The 26,924-nt window shown below is 36.6% G+C and overlaps 1 protein-coding gene and 1 long non-coding RNA gene across 3 annotated transcripts; one reads left to right on the top strand and one right to left on the bottom strand.

Annotated features, from left to right (window-relative positions):
• Window positions 1-3: 3 nt before the first annotated feature.
• Window positions 4-15,468, bottom strand: ARL14EP (ADP ribosylation factor like GTPase 14 effector protein). The gene is made up of 4 exons (XM_508347.8): window positions 15,247-15,468; window positions 7,067-7,557; window positions 5,445-5,572; window positions 4-1,886 (listed from the first exon to the last, which is right to left on the bottom strand). Exons 2-4 carry the CDS (start codon window positions 7,490-7,492, stop codon window positions 1,658-1,660), a joined length of 783 nt encoding a protein of 260 aa, XP_508347.2. The 5' UTR covers window positions 7,493-7,557; window positions 15,247-15,468; the 3' UTR covers window positions 4-1,657.
• Window positions 15,284-26,283, top strand: LOC134807340 (uncharacterized). 2 transcript variants are annotated; one of them, XR_010147522.1, is made up of 3 exons: window positions 15,284-15,531; window positions 16,733-16,882; window positions 21,518-26,283. It is a non-coding gene; the product is annotated as an uncharacterized LOC134807340 (long non-coding RNA). The 2 variants fall into 2 exon arrangements; XR_010147523.1 differs by having other exon boundaries at window positions 15,417-15,710; window positions 21,518-23,076.
• The last annotated feature ends 641 nt before the right edge of the window (window positions 26,284-26,924 follow it).

Genomic DNA, 26,924 nt, shown 5'->3' with positions numbered 1-26,924 from the left:
CAATCAATTTCCAAAAAATTTATTTATACTCTGTATTAACCAGTGTTTCTATTTTCCATCATCACTCCCTAAGGAGTCTTTTTATAATCCTAATCAACCACCCCCAAAATTTTAATACCACAGATATGGTATCTGTTTAAGTACTGTGTGTATATTCATGCTTTATACATCAAGTTTTTGTCCCCCAGAACAATTTTGACAAGGACTGCGTGGCACTAACAATGAAAAGTTTATAGTATTAAAACTTTTTTATTTGAATAAGTGGGGAGAAGAGAAATATATTTCAGCACTTAGATATATAAATTATTTCCAAAACAGTTTAATACTCAACTAGTCGGTTCTATCAAAATCAGTTTTCCCTGAAGTAAGCACTGTTCCCAGCTACAGGCGATCCTCATTTCACATGGTACTGTGGGACCATAAAAATGGTCCTGCAATCTTAATAATCAATGGGGAAAATGATGATTGTTCCATGACCTTTAAGGTTCTGCTCAAATATTAAAAACTCTTAAGACCAGTTATAAATGTAGAAAAAATGCAAAAATGTTTAAAAATATTTAGTACACTGTAATTTAAAACATTAGAAATAGAATTAAAGTGTTTTATTTCATTGTAAAAACAAAGTAGTTTGAATAGGGCTTGCCTTTTTTTCTGGCAAGTAACTTACCATACTGAGTAAGCATCTTTTATGTTCACGGCAAACTGCCATACTCCTTCTAAGTTTGGGTCAGCTTCCACCCTTTTATTGCTTGTGCTTTCAATGTTGTGAAATATTTCTATATTCACATTAAATATCTTTTAATGTAAAGTTTTTTTTTTTTTAACCATCACTTCCTCTGGGATGTATTTGTCTTTATTGCAACCACTTTGCTTATTTGTGTTGGTAAGTTTGCCTTCACTAAGCTCCTATGAATACACAGCAGCAAGAACAACATTCCCATGGTCAGTGACTTCTTCTACAAATTCATGTTTGATTAAAATTTCACTTCCAGTGTTATGATTTTTCATTGCTTTGCTGCACTTTCATCTTTGTTGACCAGTTCTTTCGAGTGTTCACTTCTATAGAATGTCAAGTAGATGACAAAGAGACAGCATAACTACATGCTCTGCTGTAAGTGAACTGAATTAACAGATGCACAGGGACAAACCACTGGAAGAATTTGAAAGAAATAACATGACTGGTCACAATCATGAAGCATATCTGTTATTTACATAGCGATTTGTAGACTGAAGAGCTAGCAGAGAGGTTTGTACTTCATGTAATTACTCAGTTACAATGTGCTAACTAAAATTTTAACCTAGATTTTAACAACAACAGTTTCCTTACCAGTTTTCTTTCCTTCCTGGTAAGGAAACTGGTATTTAAACTAAATCTAGGTCACTGAAATTTGTGCCCATGGGAAACATGCAAATAGAGGACTGCCTACACCCTACTTGTTTATATTGATCCAGACAGGCTTAACGCTGACTACTGAAAAATAGCCTATCTGAATTTCTATCAAATAGTGCATCTTAAAGCACCCAAGATGAAAAATTAGGGCACACTGAGATGGTTTTAAAATCTTTGTCATATGATAATCAAGCTTAAAATGTATCTTAGAGAAACAGATTTTTAGAAATAAAGACCTTTAAAGGCTCCATAGTTTGGTACCGCAGATTATCCAGCATGTTTATTATGAATTATTTCTCCTCCTTCAATTTCAATTTGCTCATACAGCCACTTGCGGTCACAGCGGCATTCAGCTCCACACTTGGTAGAACCACAGGCAGGACAAGCATAGAAACATCCTAAGCAGTCTTCATCCAGGCAGTCACAGAGGTCCATCCCACTAAAAATTAGGAGACCCTGGCTATCATAGACCTTACTCTTTGCTGGTATCACTTGTCTGTAAAATAAAACACAATGAATTATACCTCAAAAATATGTTATTTTTGATTTAATTGAAAATACAGTAAAAAGAAAAAGGAGATAAAATATTTTTAGATGAGGTCATGCCAAAATGATCTATAATTTATCAGGCTCAAGGCTTATTCTATCGTCAGCAGTAAATGAACTCCATGTGAGAAGAGGAGACCTAACTCTATAGAGTGTTGAGACAAATCTAAAAATTCTGAATACGCTTCTTGAAGTGCATAATTTTCCCTTTACTTTAAACAAACAAAAAAGAATGACAGGTTAATAGTGGTTCACTTTATTAGCTACCAACCTCTTCACTGTTTTATCAACACAGTTTTATTTTTATTATAGTATACCACCTCTATAGATTTTTATACTACAATTAATGTTTCTTGTTCTTTAATGGACTCTAGTAAATTTGGCCTAAAAATATTTAAATGACTCAATGGTAAATTTTAACAGATGGAATAGATGGCATATATAGAAATGTTGACTGAACTTAGAAAAAAAATTCTGAATGATTATATTAACATTTGTTTTAGAGTCATATTCTAAACAATTTAGTTCTCCCATTCATTCTGTTGACTATACAGAACTGCATTTCTATTTCAGACATGTAAAAAATAAAAACCTTGCATTCTCATAAAATGTAATTACCTTTTAGCTGCTACCCATAGAACGGAGATATATGAATTACAGGCACATTTCGGAGGTATTGTGGGTTTGGTTCCAGACCACCCCCAATAAAGTGAGTCTCACACACACACACACACACACACACATATATATATATTTGCTTTTCCAGTGCATATAAAAGTTAAGCTTACACTATAGCCTATTAAGTGTGCAACAGCCTTATGTCTAAGAAAAAAATGTATGTACCTTAATTTAAAAATGCTCTATTGCTAAAAAATGCTAACAATCATCTGAAACTTCAATGAGTTGTAGTTTTTTTGCTGGTGGAGGATCTTGCCCCAGTGAGGACAGCTGACTGATCAGGGAGGTCGTTGCTGAAGGCTAGGGTAGCTGTGGCAATTTCTTAAAGACTACAGTGAAGTTTGCTGCATCAGTGGACTCTTCTTACAAAAGATTTCTCTGTAGCATGTGATGGTGTTTGATAGCATTTTACCTACAGTAGAATGTTCAAAATTGGAGTCATCCTCTCAAATTCTGCCTCTGCTTTATCTACTAAGTTTATATAATCTAAGTCCTTTGTCATTTCAGTAATGTTAACAGCATCCTCACCAGTAGATTCCACCTTAATAAATCACATTCTTTGCTCATCTCTAAGAAGAAACTCCTTATCCATTCAAGTTTTATCACAAGATTGCAATAACTCAGTCACATCTCCAGGCTCTGCTTCTAATTCTAGTTCTCTTGCTATTTCCACCACGTCTGCAACTACTTCCTCCACTGAAGTCCTGAACCCCTCAAAGTCATCCATGAGGACTCGAATCTTCTTCCAAACTCTTGGAATGGTGAATCCTTTCCAGAAGGTGTTCAATTTACTTTGCCCAAATCCATCAGAGGAATCACTCACTGTCTATGGCAGCTCTGGCCTCACAAAACATATTTCTTAAATAACAGACTTGAAAGTCAAAGTACTCCTTGATCCGTGGGCTACAGAATGAATGTTGTGTTAGGAGGCATGAAACATTTATCTCCTGGGACATCTCTATCAGAGCTCCTGAGTGATCAGGTACATTGTCAATGAGTAGCAATATTCTGAAAGGAATCCTTTTATCTAGGCAGGAGGTCTCTCAAGTGGGCTTAAAATATTCAATGAACAATGCTGTAAACAGATATGCTGCCATTCAGGCTTTGTCCCATTTATACAGGACAGGTAGAGTACATTTAGCATCATTAGGACCCTAGGATTTCGAAGAGGTAAATAATTGGCTTCAACTTAAAAGTCACCAGCTGCATTAGTCCCTACCAAGAGAAACGGCCTGTCCTTTGAAGATTTGAAGCCAGGTATAGACTTCCCCTCTCTAGCTATGAAAGATGGCATCTTCTTCCATTAGAAGGCTGTTTGTTGGCCGGGTGTGGTGGCTCACACCTGTAATCCCAGCACTTTGGGAGGCCAAGGTGGGCAGATCACGAGGGTAGGAGATCGAGACCATCCTGGCTAACACGGTGAAACCCGTCTCTACTAAAAATACAAAAAATTAGCTGGCTGTGGTGGCACGTGCCTGTCGTCCCAGTTACCCAAGAGGCTGAGGCAGAAGAATCGCTTGAACGCAGCAGGTGGCGGGTGTAGTGAGCTGAGTTTGCACCACTGCACTCCAGGCTGGGTGACAGAGCAAGACTCCGTCTCAAAAAAAAAAAAAAAAGAAGGCTGTCTACATTGAAAATCTGTTGGGTAGTGTAGCTACCTTCATTAATAACTTGCTGCTTCACCTTGCACTTTTATGTTATGGAGATGGCTTCTTTCCTTACCCTCATAAACCAACCTCTGCTAGCTTCAAACTTTTCTTCTGAAGCTTCCTCACTTCTCTCAGCCTTCAGAGAATTGAAGAGGGTTAGAACCTTGCTTTGGATTAGGCTTTTGCTTAAGGGAATGTGTTGTAGCTGGTTTGGTCTTCTATCCAGACCATTTAAAGTTTCTCCATATTAGCAATAAGGCTGTTTTGCTTTCTTATCATTTGTGTTCAATGGAATGGTACTTTTAATGTCCTTCCTGAACTTTTTCTTCGCATTCACAACTTGGCTGTTTAGCACAAGAGGCCCAGCTTTTGGCCTGTCTCAGCTTTTGACATGCCTTACTCCCAAGCTTAATCATTTCTAGCTTTTTTTGTAAAATGAGAGACTTGACTCTTCCTTTCACTTGAACACTTAGAGACCATTGCAGGGTTATTAGTTGGACCAATTTCAATATATTTGTTTCTCAGGGAATAGGGACACCTGAGGAGAGGGAGAGAGTCTAGAGAACAGCCAGTAGGTGGAGCAGTAAGAACACCCACAGCATTTATCGACTAAGTTCACCACCTTGCATTGATGTGGTTCCTAGTGACTCAAAATAATTATAATAGTAACATCAAAGATCATCATAACAGATATAGTAATGAAAAAGTTGGAAATATTGCAATAATTACCAAAATGTGACAGAGATAGGGAGTACAAGCTGTTAGAAAAATGACACCAATAGACTTGCTTACCACAGAGTTGCCACAAATTTTCAATTTGTAAAAATAAATAGCACCTTGTAAAGAATAAAGTGAAGCACCAATAAAACGAGGTATGTCTGTATATATATAATAACAATGCTTTTCAAATAAGTGAATTACTTTAATTGTAATTATTTTAACTCTTATGCCAAAATTATTTCTTCAGTTCATTGCTACCTTCTTAGAAACAAATTTTTGTAGTTGAAAGGGATACCTTAATTTTATATGAATAAAAACAAAGGCCTTCATAGGTTTTTACTAATTCTACATTATCCAATTTAAAATATGAACCCAGAAAATTCAAAATTTAAGAGAAAAATAGGGGAACAATGCAGATGTGAAGCAGCAAGTTAACATGTCTTCAGTAACACTTAGCCTACCTGTCTGAACCAGCGCTTGCATTTTTTGTAAGCCTTCTTTTTTCTCTTTTACCAGTTTCTGGAGCAAATTCAGTTTGCCTTCCTGGATTCGTAAATTGTAATGACCTCAAAGCTTTAGCAGTTCTTCCCTGAAGAAAGGTAAACAAATTATCAACTCAAATCTTGACATCAGACAACAGATTAACATTTTATTTAATGTTAAACCAGACGATTCCCTAACATGGAAGACAGTCTGGAACACACAAAAAAGAAAAGAAGGTTTTAGAGCCTAAGTGCAAGAAAATTTACATGGCCCTAGACCATATTCAAAGCATATTGGTTAATGTATTAGTAACATTTCCATTATTTTATTTTAGTCTCTGGTATATTAGGAGCAGAGGAGGAAGGCATTGTGAAAACTGCAATGGCTGCTGCCAACACAGGTGAGAAGGCACAAAAACTGCTATATAATCCAGTGGCACATAACTGATTTCCTAACAATCCTGGGTCCTTATTATTGTATTTTATATATTTTTAAGAGCAGAGAATATGATTTCAAGTTCTAGAATAGTATTATAATCTTTTTGAAAAGTTTTGGTGAAACAAAATTTTGGTGTTTAAGGGTTTATGTTTGTTATTTGGGGAGGAAAGAGCTGCAGCTGATATATTCTACAAGAACATTGGATAGATAAGGTGAAGACATCTACAATGACACTATCAGCAAGTATCTAGTATGAACTGCAGATAAACTGGGCCCTCAAGATGTTCCTCTGAGAAGACAACAACAGGAAAATAGTATAATTTCAAATTTCAACTATCTTTTAACTTGGTTTAATAAAAAGGAGAAAACTGAGAAAAATATTCCAGCAGTAAGAATTATGAAATAATTACAAGTAAAAATTCTGAGATGTGCTTCGATATACTTGTGCTACACAAAAGATAGCTTTATGAAAACTTAAGTTGTTCTGATATGGTTATATATGCATGTAGGCATGTCAATAGGAATAGAGGTAAAATATTTAATACTTTACAATGTAAAAATGTATTATTATTATTATTTTTTAACCTCAAGGAGTCCTAAAATTAGCCTTGACCATATCAAGTAGGAATTCAGAACTAGAAGCAAAGAAAATTCACAAGCATTTAAAAAACTCAAGAACGAGACAGTGTGAAAGGAGAAAAAAAGAGTGAAATAAAAAACAATTACTGTAAGTCACCTCTCTAATGTTCCTTTTAAAGCAGTGATTTCCAAGTCCTTCATATAAAGGCGAATTCATACTGCTGCAAAGACCCTTGGTGGTTGCCATGTCCCATGTAGTTACTTTGGTATCAGAAAAGAAACTAAATCCTGGCTTGGCCAGAATATTCTAAAACCCACTCCTAAAGTCTTCGTACTAAAAGTTGTAGCTTGAAGTCTTAGGCATATTTTATTATTACTTTCCCAAGCCTACTTTCTTTATCCCCCAATCTTGACCTTCAGTATATGTGAATAATATTTAGAAACATCATCCACTTTCACCCCTCCTTTTAATTCACTGTATGCTAACAAATTTAGTAATAATGTAAATATGATTTTCTTATAGTTAAGCAAAATCCTACATGGTAGAATTCACAAAGTAGAAAAAAATGACTATTACACATACATCTGACTCAGGTTTCCTTTTCTGGCGGTCTTCAGTATCAACATCCACACTTCCATTGATTATCTGTGTGCATTTTGGACAAAGCTTCCAACCAGGTACAAGCTGTCTTCCAAATTTAGCACTCAGAAAAGTGGCATCATCTAAGTCAATTACATGCAAATTTTTTTTGGCTAATTTCTTGTGTATGTTAAATGGGTCACAACATGACTTCTGTAAATCCTCAAATCTGTCAATGTAAATTTTTACATGATGAAAGCAAATTGTATTGTTCCCAGAAAGTGTCATTCCAGTTCTAAGTTGAAGTAAAAGCATATCATTTGATGACAATTCTTGCAAAGTCTTAAAACCTGTGTGACGAGTATAGTAGGTTTTATGGCACTCATTTGTAGTACGAAGCTGGACTCCAACTGAACATGGATCCATCATTCTTGATTCTAGCAAATTTTCCCTGTTTTATTTTGTCTGGAGGTTTAGGGCATGGGCTGATCACCCTAGAGAAAATATTAAAGAGAATCAAATTTGTGCTGCAAGTTTATCTAGGAAACTGAAAAAGCATTTGATAAAATTCAACACCTATCTAAAAGAAAATAAGGAATAAAAAAGGTATTTATCGAAGTCTTATAATAGACATTTAATAATCAAACAGAAGCGTTCCCTGTAAAGTCAGAACTTCACGAAAACACCTGCAATTACAGATTATATTTAAGACCACATAAGAATTAAAAAGGAGGAAATAAGAAATATTATCCTAAGATACATGAGAAATACAAGAGGTTTAACAAACTATTAGAACTAATAAGAGAATTCACCAGGGATGCTAGAAACCAAAAAACACTGTATCTTACAAAATATGTGAATCTTACAAAAGACATACAACAAGAACTTCATGGAGAAAATTATCAAACTGAAAGACAAAAACGGTACCCTAAATAAATGCAGCTATATATCATGGAGTGGCTCATTATAAAAAATATGTCAATTATCTGGGAATACATCTGTAAATTCAGTTCTGTTACAATCAAAGTTCCATCAGATATTCTACTGCCACCCCCTTGGAATTTAGCAAGCTGGTCTATATGAAAGAGCAAAGGTCTAAGAAAGCCAAGGTAATCCTGAAGGAAAATACAGTAACATATTGATTTACTATAAACCTATTCTAATTAAAACTATGGTATTGGTATAGTATAAACAAACAGATCCATGAGTAGATGAGGGCTCGGTATATGACATGTGGTACTATTAATCGATGGGTATCACACACTAATGAAGAAGGGACTTTAACCATATGGAAAAACAATTAGATCTCTTCTGCACAAACAAAAATCAATAACAAGTGGATTAAAGATTTAAACATGAAAAGAAAAACTAAACATGTTTATGAGAAAATAAAGAAGGTTTTCTGACATGGAAGTATGGAAGAATTTTTCAAACAAGCAAGCAGGTACCAAAAAAATAAATAAATAAAAAGATGGATATATTTGATTATATGTAAAATTTACACGTTTCTGTATAACTAAAGGAGAAAAAAAAGACACTTGAAAGGTGTTAGGATTATTATCGCAAATATTCGAGTAACTCCTCACTTCTAAAAATCAATTAGAAAATGACAGAGTCCACTGGAAAACTAAACAAATATAGTTAGGCAATTCACAGAGAAAGAGAACAAAAGCCAATACATGCATACAGACTGTTTCCTCCATAGTTCCTAGGAAAATGCAAATTAAATATCATTTCTTAAACATTTGCTTGAAATCAATTTAAAAATCCGATATCTGGTTAAGATGTGTCCAACTCTCACATGCTCCTTATAATAACTTTGGTAGGAATGTAAATTGCTGCAACTGCTTTAGAATGTTTTCTGCAATTTCTTGTAAAACTGAGGAAGCATACACCTTGGGACTCAGCTCTTTTCAGTTCTGGGTGTCAGCTGGAGAAAAATATCTCCAATAAGAGCACAAGTTATATACGAAAACTTTCAGCATTCACTGCCTTTGGCAGTGAAAGATGACAAATAACCTAATTGTAAAGGATGTGAAATCGTTACTCATACAAGGGATTCCCACATAACAGTTAAAATGAATAAACTACATGAATTACGTGAATCAACATGAATAAATCTCAAAGACAATCTTAAGTGAAAAAAGTTGTAAAGGTTATATAGTATCATCATTAAAGGTAAAATTTAAAAAAATAAGATAGTATATAAGATTTACAGATGAAACATGAATATATACTAAAATATACATAAGAGTAACATATATCACATTTGTGGATACTTCTGAGGGGAAAAAACATTATTTTCCCCAAAAAGATTTACAGAAAATAAGGTTTGGTGACATGTACATAAGTGCTTCACTACTGTCCATACTTTCTATTTGAAATTTTTCATAAATAATAATTTTCAAAGCAAATTTAAAAAAAAAGTTGAATTCTCAAGAAAATATGCAACCAATGCAACTCATTAGGAAAAAATCTGCTGTTGAGAAAAAATGTGAACCACTGAAATCTGAGTGGTAGTGAGGGACTGTGAAGTCTAGGATTCAGCAATTTTACAAGTGTTTTTAAGCTTCGCAAAATTAAAAAAAAAAAAAACTGGAGAGAAATCTTAAACACATTTTGATATGGTTTCTGCAGAGAAAAACAATAATCAGCAAAATCATAGAAAAAGAAGACCCTGGCCTCAGGTAACAAAAAATGGCGAATAAATGTCTGTGTTTTAGGTCAAAATACTATATTTAGAAAGTTAAAAAATAAAATACACTTTAAAGTGTTAAAATATGTTACTGAACATTTTAACTGAAAAAAGTTTTAAAGCTGGTAAAAACAGAGTATATTTATATTCATTTATTGTGTTTTAGTCAGTTTTAAAAATGAACTAATACAGGTCCCAATCAAATCAGATAAAATGGCTTCTATCACAGTAATAATTAGAAAAGTTTCTTCTAGCTAGGCATTGTGGCTCCTGCCTGTAATCCCAGCACTTTGGGAGGCCAATGTGGGTTGATCACTTGATGCCAGGAGTTCTAGACTAGACTGGCTAACATAGTGAAATCCTGTGTCTACTAAAAATACAAAAATATTAGACAGGTGTGGTAGTGCAGCTATATGGGAGGTTGAGGCATGAGAATCGCTTGAACCCAGGAGGCGGAAGTTGCGGTGAGCTGAGATCGTGTCACTGGACTCCAGCCCGGGCGACAAAGCGAGACTCTCATCTCAAAAAATAAAAAAATAAATAAATTTTTTTTTTCTTCAAACAGATAACTGGATTAAGATAAATTAAGGAGGAGAAAAAGGAAATCAGAGGTAAAGTTACAAGGCAACGAACTATGTGGCAATGTATATTAGCAAATAAGGGACACAATCTGGCTTTGACCTTTCTTATTTTTTATATATATTTTTTGAGACGGAGTCTCGCTCTGTCACCCAGGCTAGAGTGCAGTGGCGAGATCTCAGCTCACTGCAAGCACCACCTACCAGGTTAACGCCATTCTCCTGCCTCAGCCTCCAGAGTAGCTGGGACTACAGGTGCCCGCCACCACGCCTGGCTAAATTTTGCTTTTTTTTTTTTTTTTTTGTATTTTTAGTAGAGATGGCGTTTCACCATGTTAGCCAGGATGGTCTCGATCTCCTGACCTCGTGATCCGCCTGCCTCAGCCTCCCAAAGTGCTGGGATTACAGGCATGAGCCACCGTGCCTGGCCTGACCTGACCTTTCTTAATACAAGGGAAACTAGGACAACTATCCCTTATCACTGTACAGAAAATAATGCTTAGTATTTTGTTAATGCCACAGATTCTTTTTATTTGGAGGTAATCATCACCAGTTTTTAGCCACAGATCTATAATGGAACTTTTTTTGCCATAAAGCTATTTCCTAATATTCAAAACTTGGGCTACCATGGTCATATTTGATAGGAAAAGCATCTTGGATTTAGGAAACTAATTACTTTAGAAACCTTATCTGTCCATAGTAATAATACATTTTTACCCTTTAGGGTAATTTCATTTACTCTATTAATTTTAATTTTAGGTAAAAAATTCTTTTCCTTAGTTATTGGGGAGTCTCTGTTCCATTAGTTTCCTTTATTCATGGCTAAATTACTACAAAATTCAACAGAGTTCATCATGATTAAAGGAAACTAACGGAATAGACTCTGTAACTTGTGCCAGTGAAGTTGAATACCTATTTCTGAAATTCCTGGCCTCAAGTGATCTTCTCACCTCAGCCTTCTGAGTAGGTGGGTCCTGTAATTTGTTTACAGGAAGTTCAGTTTTTCTTAGTAACAGGCAGGACATTGAGCTAGCACCAAAGATCTCTACTTACTGGATGCAGAAAATGGGGTCACCAGACTTGGCAAATAAAAAACGCAGGATGCCCTGTTAGATTTGAATTTCAGACAACGAATTACTTCTTTACAGGATCAGCTCATTTTAAAATTAAAATATCCTATCTGATAGAAGACATTGCCAACTGTGATAAAAACTAAATTTTACACAGATTAAAATTCAGCGGCAAACTAATCCCACTCACTTGAGTAAAACTGCACACACCTGAGTAAAACTGCACACACCTGAGTCAAGGTAGTTTTAAAGTCTTCCATAGGTTAGCTTTCTGATCTACGATTAGGCAGTTTGTTCACATACTGTCAAAGAGTCCAAGTCCAGCTAGCTCAAGGAACACCAAATTTCAGACACTGATCATAAGTGGTCACTGTTTGCATTCTAAAAATTACACCCTCTGGTTGTTCCTCCTCTGTTATATTCCTCAATGTTCTCATTTCCAGCTCTTTCTGACTTCCTCCTATAAGCTAAAGTTCTGCATTTGGGCCTGTTTCCTAGCAACTGTTTTTGCTCATTTTGGTCTGTGTTCTGGCAATGTGGCCTACAGTTTATATTTTGTTTTCTTCAAATGACAGTCCAGCAAGTTCATATTGTTTCTTTCACCTACAGTACAGTGCTATGTTCTTCCATAACGATGATTTATCTGGCCCCTTCCTTAATATAGTTGGAAATGCATTACTGTTTACTCTCCCTGAATCAGCACTGGCATCAGCTGAGACCTCAATAGAAATACAGAATCTCAGTATCAGCTCCAGACCCAATGAGTCAGGATCTGCATTTCAAAAAGATACCCAAGTGATTTGTAAGCACATTACAGTTGCTATGTACTGCTTCAGATAATTCAATTAAAAAATTTAAATTTAAAATGTTTTGATATCTTCTATATTTTATAGAAGATAGCAAAAAAGAGTAAGAAAAACACAGATATGTATTTGCCTTACAGGAAGTCTAACTCTAGGGAAGATTATTGAGGGACAGGAGATTTAAATTCGATACACTAAGGACAGAGAAAAACATCTGCTTCAATAGAAAACTGCACTGTTGAGAGCACAGCCTTTCAGGTTTTCACATTCTGATTACATGGGAAGTCTGATTCTTTCAGCATCTTGGAGCTATTTTACAACTGTCAACTGTAGATAACCAACAGCAATGCAAAATAATTGTCTGTATTCTTGTAAATTCTATCTGGTGACGGTTCAATGGACTTCCGTCTGACTGTGGAAGCAGCCAATTTTGCCCTCACTTGCACATTTATTTCAATATTCCTGCTCTATAAACATGTCTACTTTTAATTGTCATTTAAACTGGTTGTAGCATCTTACCAGTTCCTATTTTAATAATCTTTTAACGCAAGAAAAGATTAATTTGCTCCAAACACTTTGGTCAATATAAAACCTAGTACTCTTCATGGAAGAAAAAAATCCAGCTTCTTATAGGATAACAAGCAAACCAATAACAAAAACCCCAGTTTTAGAAAGATTCACCATGGTATAAATAAAATCCAGGTTTTCAATACTTTTCAATGTCAAATAATAAAAACACTTTTTGGCAAGTTGAATTTTGCTTGAGCCCTGTGCTGGCTCCTTATTAGCTATAATTTAAAAAATCCTCCCACCCTTGAGTTAGGTAAGACTCAAGGATCCCCCCTTGTTTACCTATGACCAAGCAAAAGAAAGACCCTCCAAATTCTCATTTTTTGCTTCAATTATGAATTTATGAATAATTTGCTGATCTGCTTGGCCCTACAGAACAAGTGGAACAAAATACTTGTTAATCAAACTTTAGTTTCTCTCCTTCCCCCAGGTTCCTGAGCTTTGGCCAACTCTCAGCCAGAGCCAGGGAATAACATTCTCAGATCTACTATTAGATCAAGCCACCCTTATATCCTACTTCCTCACACCAAAACTTTCTAGCACAGTTCACTCCTTGGAGATTCTTGCAGATCTTTTGGTTCTACCCATTGCAAAAGTCCCTTTTCTCCTTTTGTAATAACCCTTTTGAATAAAGTCTCTCCTAAGTCCAGATTTCTTATTTGACATTGTCTTTTAAAAATTCTGCATAGGAGAAAATTAAGACTTTCTGCTGCCTTAGGATTGACATCACTTTACTTTAGTGCCTAAATACAGCATGTTTTGTATTCTAAGATTAACATTGAATATTTTTGTAGCACTACCTAAGAATCAAAAGAGAATGAAATAAATGTAGAATACTTTGATTAGACCTCTCCTACTACCTTAGGCAGTAAACAAAAGTATTTGCTCCTCATACAATTTGAACGCTGCCAGCTCAGGGAATTATCCAGCTTTACTTTAAAACATCAGTAGTTTTAAAGAGTTCTTAAGCATTTTCTCTTGCTGCCCATTACCAAACGGTAAGGAAGGTAGATTAGGTTGAGGAAGCTGAGGAAACTCACACGTGGCCATGATGCTTGCAAGGTCTAGGACATTATCACAGGGGTTTCGGGGTGTTAATGCAGAACACCCCCACCACCACTAACAAAACAGCAAAACAGCCACTAACAAAACAACAGCAGAGGGAATTGAGGATTAATTAGGGAACTCACTTTTTCTTCCTAAATTTGTAGGGGAGATGCAGAAATACCCGTTCCAATATGTTAATTTCCCTTAACATAGTTTTTTAGTTTGTTACCAGTCTCCTTATTAGTGGGAAAAGTAACATTTAGAGGAAATTTAACAAAACAAAAAATTTACTTCGTTTTTAGGTCAACTGATGTCTCTTTTATGAAAAACATAAAAAAAAGTTTTCATGAAAAAAATTAAAGGCTTTTCTTGGCATAGGGTCTTACAACTTACACAGCGTCTTCCCAGATTATCTCTTATTTAATAAAAATATAATTTAATCTACCCCTACTCCCCAAATCAGGAGCTTTAGTTATGGGTACATACGCCTACAAAAGTCACGCATCCTGCAACTGTGAACTTTTTGTGCCTGTCATCTTCAAATACTGATTACCTATAACATGACAATTGGCATTAATCAAAGGGCCCAAAGGCAAAGAGGAGAGTCTCAATCCTCAGGAAGATCTAGGCACAATAAGAAAGGTAAAGGCAATTTAAAACAAAAATATAGTCCATAACACCATTGAAAAGATTTGGTTCAAGTGTGGTAGTCAGGACATGCCAGGTACAGTGCTTAGGGCAAACATCATTTCAGGAACCTTCATAGCCACCCTGAGGAAAGTACTATCATTCTCATTTACAGATGAAGAAACTCAAGCCTAGAGCTGTTGTTATCATGCCTAACAGAGTGCCCCCAAACCCTGCAATGATTCCCAACCCAACCCTGTAAGAGGCCACATACATTTCTTCCTTAGTTCACGGCTATTTACAAATGACTAAAACCACCAGATCCGTCCAGTGGGCACCTACTAAGTTCATGGTACCGGGATGGAAAAATAAACATTAGCCTTTGGCCTCAAACGGCCAGGGTTGAAAGGATTCTGATTTGAAAAATTAAAAACAAAAATAGCAGAGATAAAGGCTGTCTACGGAGTTCAAGGCCACAATAACCCTAAGTAGTTCACGTCAAAATCGTAGCTTTGAAGGTCCTGGGCCTACAGGACAGTCGACGACCCTCAGAGAGGTCAGAGGCGGCAGAACCTGTGCTGGGCTTTGACACAAGGCGTTGCGTCGCAGATGAACTACGTGGGGGTAGGGGTGAGAGGCCCCGGCCAGCAGCTGGAAATCCCCCTCACGTGTGCGGGCCTCCTCTTCCACCTCTCCCCGGGTTCCCCCGTGACGCCGCCGGGCTCCCTCGCCACCCAGGGGCCCGTCTCCACTCTCCCACTCCTCTCCAGGGCCTCCCCCGCTCCCCTTCCACCTTAGCTTGATCTCTTCTCCGCCCGGCTTCGGGCAAGATGCGAGTCCACACAGGCCACACTCGACCGACCGCTTCCCAGCCAGTCCCCGCGCTACCACTGAGAGGACGGCAAGCGCGGGCTAGAGGAGCTCAACGCCACCACAAAGAGACGTCCGGGAGAAGCCTAGAGCGGACACGAGGCTGGCGGCCTCCGGGGACGGAAGGGGCGGGGCGGCGTGAAGTGGCAAATGATTCAAGGCGAGGCAAGAGGTGCTTCAGATGCTGTCTTTTGCAGTCCTCCGAGAGGTTAGGGATGTGGGAGGTCCCTGGGGGCCATCTCTTACAAGACACAGTTTCCACTAAATTGGATCGTATTTGTACATCTCTACACCTGTGCGTGATAGTAAACTTTTGCACCCAAATACCCCGACCCCTGAAGGAGAGTGTGAGTTAAAAGGATCTGAAGAACGGACCCTTTGTTTAAGGTCTCACATTCTATTTCTTTAATTCAAGCGAAATATATTCCAAAATGCATCTTTTATTGTAAGCTATAAAAATAGCTATTACTTCGAGTAAAATGTAGGCTCCAGGAAGATGCTTGTAAATTTTCTCAGAACAGAAATGGTATTTTTATTGTATCCTTATTGTCTGTCACAGTATAGGTGCTCATTAATTTTTAAAGTGGGTTTTATTATCTAGAATCCAGGAGAACTGAAAGTCTCTTAAAGATTCTTGGCCTTTTAATTATCTTAAGGTCGGGATAGCAGGGAAACAAAAACTTGTTTTAAACTCCCAGTGAAAAATGAGGAACAGGTAAATAAGACAAGCCCCACCAAGGCCCAAGCTTGCTAGTAATTCTCTGCATCTACTGTAAGCTGTTTTCTGCAGTGCGTCTATGGTCCTCCCACCACTTTCATACTGCTCGCCGACTAGGCAAGCGATTTGATGCCTAGAACTAGGGAATGACAGAAAGGAAAAAACAATGAATAGTTTCTTCAACTGTGTCTGCAGGAGGTTGCATTCTGTAATTCTTTTACTGTTTACTTTGTGGTTGGCACTTTGTTAAGCAATGATTAGACAAAAACAATAAAATTTATTTCTGCTTCCAAGGAGCTCACAGACTAGTGAGAGAGGAATAAACAGTTAATCACAGTGTGGTGTGAAAAGTGTCATAACAGAAACACATGGATATAAACAGGATAAAATGATAGGGGCTAAAGCAGGAGCATTCTGGGAGGAGATTAATGCCTGCATGGAACTTAATTTGATGCAATTGTGACTTCCTAGTAAACTAGGCAAGCTATCCTAAAGGTAATGAAACAGAGAAGGCTCACAGATCAAATTAAGATTATTAAATAATATAGCCTATTCAATTTAAGTATCCAGTGAAAAGGTGAAAGAGTTGTGGTAAGTGGACACACTTAGGATAAGGTGCAAGCAAGTGGAAGGACGCCATCACCTGAATCATGGGTTAAGTAATGTTCATATATCCTATCTGCCACAACAGCCTTCTCCGCTGGTGGTATACTTACGAGGACCAGAGGTGAGGTGTCAGCAAGGAGGCCCACAGGTGGAAAGTGCTTTGGGCCAATGGTACACACCTGCTTTATTGGATAGACGCAGAGAAGTATGCCTGGTCACAGCCAGAGCTTACTAGGTAAGTTGTTGAACAGATACAGGTTTTATTTGCATTTCCTGGGCAGAGCACATATGAGACTATTCTAAGTGTGACCAATGGGTGGCTGATTTAGAGGTGACATAGTTAATAGCCCAGATATGTCATGATTGCTCATTGCTTAGTTTTTCCATCCCTTTTTGGCTATCAGTGACTCTCTATTCCATCATATTTCTATTTAACTTTGGCATGTCTTATAGTTTACTAACTTACTATATATATTTTACATAATCCTGCCTATGTTTCACAAAGTACATGCTTACTCATATTCTATATTTAAAATATGCTAAGAGTTTTGCATTTATCTCATAAGCTACTAGCTTAGTTACTGTCTATAGTTAACACTTCTTACGCCTTTCATCCATCCCTAAGGAAACTGCAAAGCCTTTCAGTATGGGTAGAGTGGAAAGCTGGAAAGGCGCATAGGTAACAAATAATGCCCTTTTTATGCCATATTAGAGATACTGAATTTTAACCTGTGAAAACTGTAAAACTATCAGGAGTGTAGAGAATAGAAGAGAGGTGCAGTCCTGGGCTAGAGGGCCAGGTGGAAACTCTTGCCCTAACGCAGATGATTAAGAAGAGGGCCTCCATCAAGTGAGGCAGTGGCTCTATGGGTTGAAATGTGATTCCCTCCCACTCACCTCCTCCCACTGGATTTGGTAATGTCTAGAAACATTGTGGCTGTACCAGCAAGGGGTGCTACTAGTATCTAGAGGGGTAAAGGACAGGGTAACTGCTAAACACTTAACAATGCACAGGACAACCTCCCTCCTCCAACAACAAAGAACTAACTGGCTCAAGATTTCAGTAGAGCCAAGATTGAGAAACCCTAAATGAAGGGCATTTAAAAGGCATAGAGATGATAGAGGTTAAGTAAGCAGAATTGGTCAGATTTTTTAACTGATTAGATATAGAGGTTAGGAAGAAGTAAATAATTATTTCAGGTTTCTAGCTTGGATAACTGGGAGGTCAAAAGGAGGAATGGGCTAGGGAGAACAGAGATAAGAATTTAAATACTGAATACGCTAAGTTTTCTCAAACTTATCAAATGTACCTCCAAGTGAAGATATACAGCTGGCAGTTGGAAGAAGAGGGCAGGATAAGAGAGGGATCTCAGCTGGAAGATAAGAGTTTTGGGAAATGTTAGTCTGTGAGTGGTAGTTCTATCTTTGGAGCTGGGTGGGATAGGGAAGATGAAACCTATGGAATGTATAGGGTAAAATGAGAAAGAATAGGGCTAAAGATTATTCTAAATTTCTGAGCTCTCGTTCTATTTTACTGAATCAGAATCTCGGTCCTCCAAGCCAGTCTACCAGATCATAATATCTGCAGATAAGATCCAAGAATCTGCATTTTTGGCAAGCAACCCAGGTGATTTTGCAGTACACTACGATTTTAGAACAACAGATTTAGGTCTCAGAAAAGTCTGAGAAGGAGCAGACAGCGAGGTAGCAAGAAAACTAGGGAAGAACAGAGACCCACAAACCAAGAAAGGAAAGTTGAAAGCAGGGCTCTGTCGGTGCAAGAGGTTGTTATAGAGCAGTACTGGCCATTAGAAATACAATGTGAGTCACATAAGCCATTGTAAATTTTCTAGTAGTGATATAAAAAGGTAAACAGAAGCAGATGAAATTAATTTTAGAGATAGCGCTTGTTTAACCCAATAATTAAGACATTATCATTTTAACATGTAATTAACATAAAAACTAATGAGATATGTCACGTCCTTTAATTCATATTATGTCTTGGAAACCTGGTGTGTGTTTTACACCTCCAGTGCCTCTCAATTTGGTCTAGCTACACTTCAAATATTCAGTAGCCGCATGTGCCTAGTGGCTACCAGAGTGGATAGCACAGGTGTAGAAAGTCAAGTAAGGAAATAACTCATCTTCCAGCTCAGACTGAAATGAACTAGAAGGAAAATAAAAAGAACTAAATATATTCCTTAGCTGTACTAATAAGATAGTTATAGATTAGCTGTACTAATAAGATAGTTATAGATGGTGTAATAAGACCTGTTTCAGTGATGTGGTGATGGTAGAAGTCAGAATATACCCAATTAAAGAGCGGGAAGTTAGAGATGCTAACAGCTACCTGAGAGAACATCTTCAACAAGCTTTACTGTCAAGTATAAAGAGGCACCCCTTTTTTGTGTCTTTGAATGTGAATTTTAAGATTAAAGAACACAATTCAGTTTTAATTTAGGTTTTAGCAATTACATTTGGATTTCTGCTTCTGCAAAATTACCCTATCACTAGAAATACCTGGAAAATTGAGCATAATATGTGAAATGAATTGGGCACGGTAGCTCACAAGTGTAGTCCCAGCTACTGGAGAAGCTGAGATGGGAGTATCACTTGAAAAAAATATATATTTTATATATTACATACATGTATTTACGTATATATATAATATAAAATATATGATATGTATATATCATTTTATATATAATATTTATATACTGAATATGTTATATAATATATAAATATATAATATGTATAAAATATATGCATATGATAAAATATATAATATTTATATTTTATATACATATATAAAATATATATTATAAATATATAATATGTATAAGATATATATACACACATATATACATTCATATAAATCATATGTATACTTATACATATTTAGGAAAGGGTTGTATATATACATATACACATATATGTATGTATATATGAAATCATTGTTTTCAGACATTGGCCAACAGGCAGTGCAGGATTGTGATCCCTGAGAGAAGGGAAACGAATGAATTAAGTTCCATAATGACCCCAGCTTACTATCTGGAGGCAGTGTCCAGAGCCTAGAACAGGGAGGGGAACCCAAACAAAAACCGATGATTTCACTAAATGGAGGCGACAGAGATGGAGGCGACAGAGATGGGAAGTTGGGGAGGCTGATGGGCAGAGTATCTGAGAGGAGGACATGGCACACAAGAGAGTCTTGGACATCTGCAAGAGTGTTCCTTTGTATTGTGTACTTCCCTTTGGCTCTGAGTACTTACCTGTGCAATGGAAGGATGAAACTCCACGAGGCTAGGGAAAAGACACCAAAAAGCAGTGGGCCAAACAGTTTCTAGTACTTACACAGGGCTGGGAATAGTTTGTCTTCCCATAAGCCAGAGCAGATTGACAGACCTTGTAAGAAGCACTTACTTGTTTCTACCAATCAAAGTAACAGTAGGAGCTGGGCCAGGTCGGTCTTTCTCTCTCTCTTTCTGTCTCCACGTGGGCTCTTTGCTTAGGCTAGTTTGGTCTTCCTCACAGCATGGCAGCCAGAAGGTAGTTGGATTTATTACATGGTGTCTCAGAGCTCCCAGGGTTTGTGCTCCAGGAAGCAAGGTGAAAGCCTCTTTGCCTTTCATGACTTAGCCCCTGGAAACACATAGCGTCACTTCCACTGACTTCTCTTGGTTATGTGGGAGTCATTGAGCTTGCCCCAGATTCACAGGAAAGGAACATAATCTTTACCTCTTGATGGGAGGAGTGTCAAAAAACATATTTTTAAAAAATGCTACAATACTTATCCTAATGCATACAATAGCATGGTCTGGTGTCAAATCTAATAACTACCATAATTGCAAAGTAGTAATGAATATGAATATATCCTGAGATACCTGTAACAACTATAATGTGACACAAAAAATTATGTGATTTCTGTTAGTGACAAAGTTATAGACACTGTAAACAAAGTTATTAGTACTGCAGCAGTACTAATAGGCACTGCTAATACTATTATTTGTTGCCTGCCCTTTGTAAATAAATGAAACGCTAAATTTCAATTAGAGGTTAGGAAAAATAAAGAGAAAGCTTGCTAGGGACATAGAACAGCATTTAGGACCTAGATGAAGTTAGAGACCATGAATATGCAGAGACATAAATTAATGATGTGAAAATTTCAATTTTTCTTCTAGTGTATAGTTGCCCTTGTGTGGGACCAGTGAAGGCAGACAACAGAATTAATTTAAGCAAGAGCAGTTGACGGTTAGATGTGTAAGAAGGACAAGAGACAAGAGAGTTTAGGGTTTTTTCATGGAAGTCATTAGATGGTGAGAATCATGAGATGAGACATAATGTCAGTTTAATTTGCTATAGTATTCCAGGAGCCTAGCACTATTAGTTGAGTAAGTGGAATGGTTGAAGTGATAAATCTCTTCAAATAAACAAATGAACGAAAGAGGGAAAGCTGGTTGAGAATGAAAAGAAATGGAGCTTTCAAAATCAAAATTGAAGGCAAGGAGGTGAAATCTGTGATCAAACTGAAACAATGAACAGTTGTGGTCAGAGAGTGGAACTGAAGTTTAGGATATCAGCTAGTGAGGTAGTTTCCTGTGAGAAATTCACAGCTTCTCATTAAACACACTTGGGAATGTGCAAAGGAACCAAGAATTAGGAAAAAAGAGAAACATTTGCATGCAAGAATCCCAAGTTTGGGATGAGATGGCATGTACTCTGAAAGGGAATGAGGGGAATGAATTCTTAGTAATTGTTTTCATTTCCTTTGTGTAAGCTTTCATACTGAATTTTGACATACCACAAAGAAGTACACAAGTTCTAAGTCTATAGCTTGATACATTTTTATATTTGTATAACCACTACACAGGTCAAGAAATTAGGAGCTCCCCAGAAGTCTCTTGTATGCTGTCTCCTAGTTGTGAGCACCTTTTACCAAAGGTAACCACCATTCTAACTTCTTTGACCATAGACTGGTTTTGGTTGTTTCTGGACTTTGAGCTTTGGAATTGTACCACATATATTCTTTTGTGTCTGGCTTCTTGTGGTCAGTATTATGTCCTTAAAATTCATCGATGCTGTATGACATCGTAAGCAATTAATTATTTGTCATTGCTGAGTGGTATTTCTATTACGTGAAACTGACAACATTTTCTTTTATCTCTTTCACTGTTGATGGACATTGGGTTCATTCAATTTGGGGCTTCTACAAATAATGCTGCAACAAACATTTGAACATTCTGTCTTTTGGTCCACATACATTTACACTTTCATTTGGATATGTAGTAGGGAGTGGAATTGCTGGATTATAGGCAATGTGTATGTTCAGTTTGAGTACATACTGCTGAAGAGTTTTTCAAAGTGGTTGCATCAATTTACATTCCTTCTAGCACCAATTTACACTCACAAACATGCTCACCACCACTTGGAGTTCTCAGTTGTTATTGTTGGCTTTCATTTTAGTTATTCTGGAGGGTGCATAACTAATTGCTTTCTAAAGCTTCAATATCCTCCTTGGGGCATGAAACAAAACTCTAAGTGGGCTCTGGAATCAGACTGCCTGGTTCAAATCCCGGCTTAGCCACTAGTAGGATAATGTGTAGAAATTACATTAATTCTCTAAGCTTCAAATTCTTATCTGTAAAATAGAGAAAGTAGCATCTGCCTTATAGGGTTTTTGTGGGGAATAAATGAATATGTGTTTGTGTATGTGTGTGTGTTTGTGTATAACTTTTTATATATATAGTTTAGCATAGTGCCTGGCACATAGTGAGTTCTCAATAACTGGTAGCTATAATTATTCTTGCCACTATTTATGGACCTCCAGTTATGTCTGAAAACACTGGAATGATAAGCTCACATGTATTATCTCATTCATGACATGGTATGTTTCAATCTGGAAAGATGGGTATTAAACTTAAAAGAAGTGGAGTCATTATTTGAACTAGTATCCCCTAACCTCACACCCACCTTGTCCTTGCTTTCCTTATAACAATATTTAAGAGTCAGTTGATTTAAAGAAATGTGATATAGGGGATTTAACTAATGACTGGACAGAAGGACAGATTGAAACTGTGTTTTTCAGCAGTTCTTCTGATTTGTCTCATTTGAAGTAAAGATTTCAGACTGTTGTGGGGGTGGCGTAGGGGAAGGAAATACAGATTTGTTCACAGCTGCTATTCAAAATACTAGCCATGTAACTAGGAAAGAATTTGGCTCAAATAAAAACCCCAGGGCTCTTTATTGCCATCACAATCATTATTGTGTCAATTAGGATTCATCTGGGTGTCCACAGTGTGTTTGGCACAACGTTAAGGAAGGAAGCTGATGGTTACAGGAACCATTTTGGTTACATCTTCGAATGACCAAAATGGTGTGAATTAAATGCAGAAATTAATTATTAAAAATTAATAATTCAACAGCACTGGGAACAAAAAAATTAGAACTGGAAAAGGATTTAACAATTCTGTTGCATAGCTTCCTCATTTAGAGGTTGATGAGACTTAGTTCCGTAAATGGTAATGTTATACAACTAACATATAAATGACAATCTGGAAAGCTTGTACAACCAGTAAGTAATAGGGATAGTCAAGACTCACACCCAGGTTGTCTTTCTAAAAATGCAGTGTTTTTCCTACTCAATCAGGCTGCATCTCAATCTGTAAGAATCATATTCTTAGAAAACTAGAAAACATAATATTATCTATTTATAATATTAATATCAATTACTTCTTTTGAATTGCTCTTTTGGAAAATTGGTCAAGCCATTAGATTCTACTTGTTCTATCTATTCAGTATTAGTCATTATCTGTGATAAGAAGAGAAGGTAATGATGGCTTTGGTGGGGATGCTCTAGCTTTGGTGGAGCTTATTTAGATGAACATTATGAGCATTCTAAATATTTTTGGAAAAAATTACAAAAACATTATAGATATTTTTGAGATTCCTTGAAAAAATTTCATATGGGCCTTTGGACAGATCTTTGAAGAGCAATACTGCCTAAAAGCCAGCAGAGGGAGAACAGAGCATTGTTTTGCTAATTTTCACCAAGTTTCTCCTCATGCTCTTTTACATTTTATTTTTCCACATATTTAATACATTTCTTGACCATGAGATAATATTATCCTATCCTGCACTTTTGGAAAGGGCAGAGGATGCTGCTATCATTGAATTAGAGTTTTGTTTAACTCACTGGTCAATAGGCTATCAAATGAGCTGGGTTAGACAGTTCTTAAGCATAGTCGGAGTTTATTTATGTGGCTTTCACATGTTTTTCTCTATAATGATTGTGTCAATTAGGTGATTTTAAATATTATATATAATCAAGTCAATTAATATAGATTCTCTCACCTCCAATAATTACTTCTAAGAGAAAGTTATGATGTAATAACAAGGTTTGGGATCATCTCATTAATGACTTGATGTTGCTATGTAAGAGGGCAAATGTATATTGACTCAAAAGAAAGTTGAAAATGATGACTTTTTATAATGAGAGTTTTAGAAATAAAATTCAAGTGCCAGTTAGTTGAAGTAATCACCTACTCATTCTTCCAAAAATCTTCAATACATTTCCACATTCACTATTGCTTTGTTTTCTGTATCTTCAAAGTTTGAGGTACAAAACTGAATATACTACATACTTGTCCTCTAAGAATTCGTAAGAGACAGACACAGAAACAGATGATCAAAAATGTTAACAGTAGTGTTAGACATATTCATGAGGCAGTAAGTCTGCATAGAACACAGGCACCCAAACCAATAAAGAGAATCTGGAGTGCTTCCGGGAGGAGGGTCATCTGAGCTGAGATTCCTTATTTATGCTTAATTTATATTAATTCATTTATGCAAATGAAATTTTTTCAAGGAATCTCAAAAATATCTATAATGTTTTTGTAATTTTTTCCAAAAATTTTCTGGGTTATTCCCTCCCCCATCCACATGGTTATGGTGAGAGCAGCTATTCTGTACATCATCACACTGCATCCCTAGGCCCCAAATGTTTGGCCCATGAGTGAGTACATGAAACATGCTGAGGCAATCAATGTCCCTCCCTAGGATTTTTCCACATGGGACTCACTGAAGCTTGAGAACTGTCAATTGCTATGTTTTCTGCCATTTGATAGAGGAAAACCAATAATAACAACGTGAGTCACATTGACATGCACAGGGAGAAGCAGAGACAAACTGAAGAGAATGCATCTTCCAGAGAATGCATTCTGTTGTTACCTACAATAGATAGACAATCACGTCCTTGCTCTCTGTTTCAGGAAACATCCCAGTATCCTTACAGTAAATTTCTCTTTTTTCCTCCAGTTAGTTTGAACTGGCTTGCTTTCTTCTGCAGCCATGAGAATCCCAGCTGGTATGAAGAGTTACCAAGGCAGAGGAAGGGTGAAGGACATTTCATGGACTGCATGAGCAAAGCCACAGAGACATAAAAAAGCATGGCATGTATAGAGAGATATAAATAGTTTAGTTTTTTTGAAACAAAATGAGAGAGAAAGAGTGCTAAGAGCTTTGGTGAGAGATATGTCATTTTAAAGAGTTTAACTCTACCCTGAAGGCAGTGAAGAGCCTTACACTGGTTTAGACAGTGAGTGACATGGTCAGATATGTGGTTTAGATAGATCACTCTGGCAGGAGTTTCTTCAATAGTTCTCTCTTATCTCTGGGCTTATCCTATGTTCCCTCACCCAGGAACCTGGGGGAAGAAGATGGGACATAGAAAATGTATTCTTTCACTAGCCAGAGCAAAGCCCAGAGTCATGACTTTTTATTATTTGCATTTTAATTGCTATTTAACAGTCTGTCTTCTCTTGCATTCTGAAAGTCCCACTGGAGCACAGGCCATGTCTAGTTTGTTTACCATTGAATTCCCAATGCCTATCTTAGTACCCAGAACACATGGTGATTCAATAAAAAGTTGTTAAGTGAATAAATGAGTGAATGAGTAGATAGTGATAAGGTGGAGGAGATAAATTCAAGATATATTTTGCAATAGTCAGGACTTGATGAGTTTTATAACATATCCTCCTTTACTGAGCACTTATGTGCTCTGCAGGGGACGGAGTGCTTTGCATGCATTATCTTATTTAAATTTCACAACAATCACCTGCGTAATATGTACCACAGCTCTTCCTGTTTTTCATATGGGGGAAAAAGAAGATTAAAGAGACCAAATGCTAGTTTGAACCATATGAAATTGCCACCTAATAACTTGCCCAATATAGTTTATGAGTCAGTAAGTACTCTACAAACTGAATGTGTGTTTCCTCACCAAATTTATATGTTGAAACCTAATCCCCAATGTGATGGTATTAGGAAATGGTACCTTTGGGAGGTAATTAGGTCACAGATATAGAGTCCTGATGAACGGAACTAATGCCCTTATAAGGGGCTGAAGAGGTCAGAGTTCTTCCTTCCACCATGTGAGAAAACACACCAAATCTGCCAGCTCCTTGATCTTAAACTTTATAGTCTCAAGAACTGTGAGATATAAATATCTTTTGTTTATAAGCCACCAGTTTATGGTACTTTATTATAGCAGCCTAAATGGACTAAGACAAAGTGGTACTGAAACAGTTGAATATCCAGATGCAAAAAAGTAAACAATGATTTTTATGTCATACCATATACAAAAATTAATACAAAATAGATCACATATCCAAATATATCTAAACTATAAAAAAAAGGTCTAGAAGCAAGTATATGAGATATTCATTGTAGTTTTGGGTTAGACAAAATTTTTTTTAGATACAACAAAAAAAAGGAACCATAAAATAAAAAAATGATAAATTGTATTTCATGAAAATGAAAAACTCTCACTCTTCAAAAGACACCAATGGAAATGAAAAGAAAAGCAACACACTCTGATAAAATACTTGTAGACATATGTCTGATAAAGAACTTGTTTCTAGAATATATCAAGAACTCATAATTCAATAATGGTAAGACAAATGACACAATTTAAAACAAAATTGGCTAAAGATGTGAAGACATACTTTGTCGAAGAAAATATATCAGTGGCAATGGTATGTGAAAAGATGTTCAATATCATTAATCATTTATAAAATGCAAATTAAAGCCACAATGAGATAGCACTACACATCTATTATATGGCTAAAATTTTTAAAAATGATTGATAAAATCAAGCGCTTAAGAGGAGGTATGGAGCAAATGACATTCTCATACATTTCAGGTGGAAATGCAAAAGGGTACAGCCACTTTGGAAATGCCATTTGACAATCCTTACAAGTTAAACAGATCACTTAGAAATC

The sequence above is a fragment of the Pan troglodytes genome, chromosome 9, assembly GCF_028858775.2.
Source record: "Pan troglodytes isolate AG18354 chromosome 9, NHGRI_mPanTro3-v2.0_pri, whole genome shotgun sequence".
Classification (NCBI taxonomy): Eukaryota; Metazoa; Chordata; class Mammalia; order Primates; family Hominidae; genus Pan; species Pan troglodytes.
This window is presented reverse-complemented; position numbering and strand designations above follow the sequence as displayed.

Coding starts and splice junctions, on each gene's coding strand:
- ARL14EP (XM_508347.8), bottom strand. CDS start 7,492: ATGATGGATCCATGTTCAGTTGGAGTCCAGCTTCGTACTACAAATGAG. Junction 5,573..7,066: donor AAAGGAAACCTGAGTCAGAT/GTATGTGTAATA, acceptor ACCTTTCTTCAG/GGAAGAACTGCTAAAGCTTT. Junction 1,887..5,444: donor GCAAGCGCTGGTTCAGACAG/GTAGGCTAAGTG, acceptor TTTATTTTACAG/ACAAGTGATACCAGCAAAGA.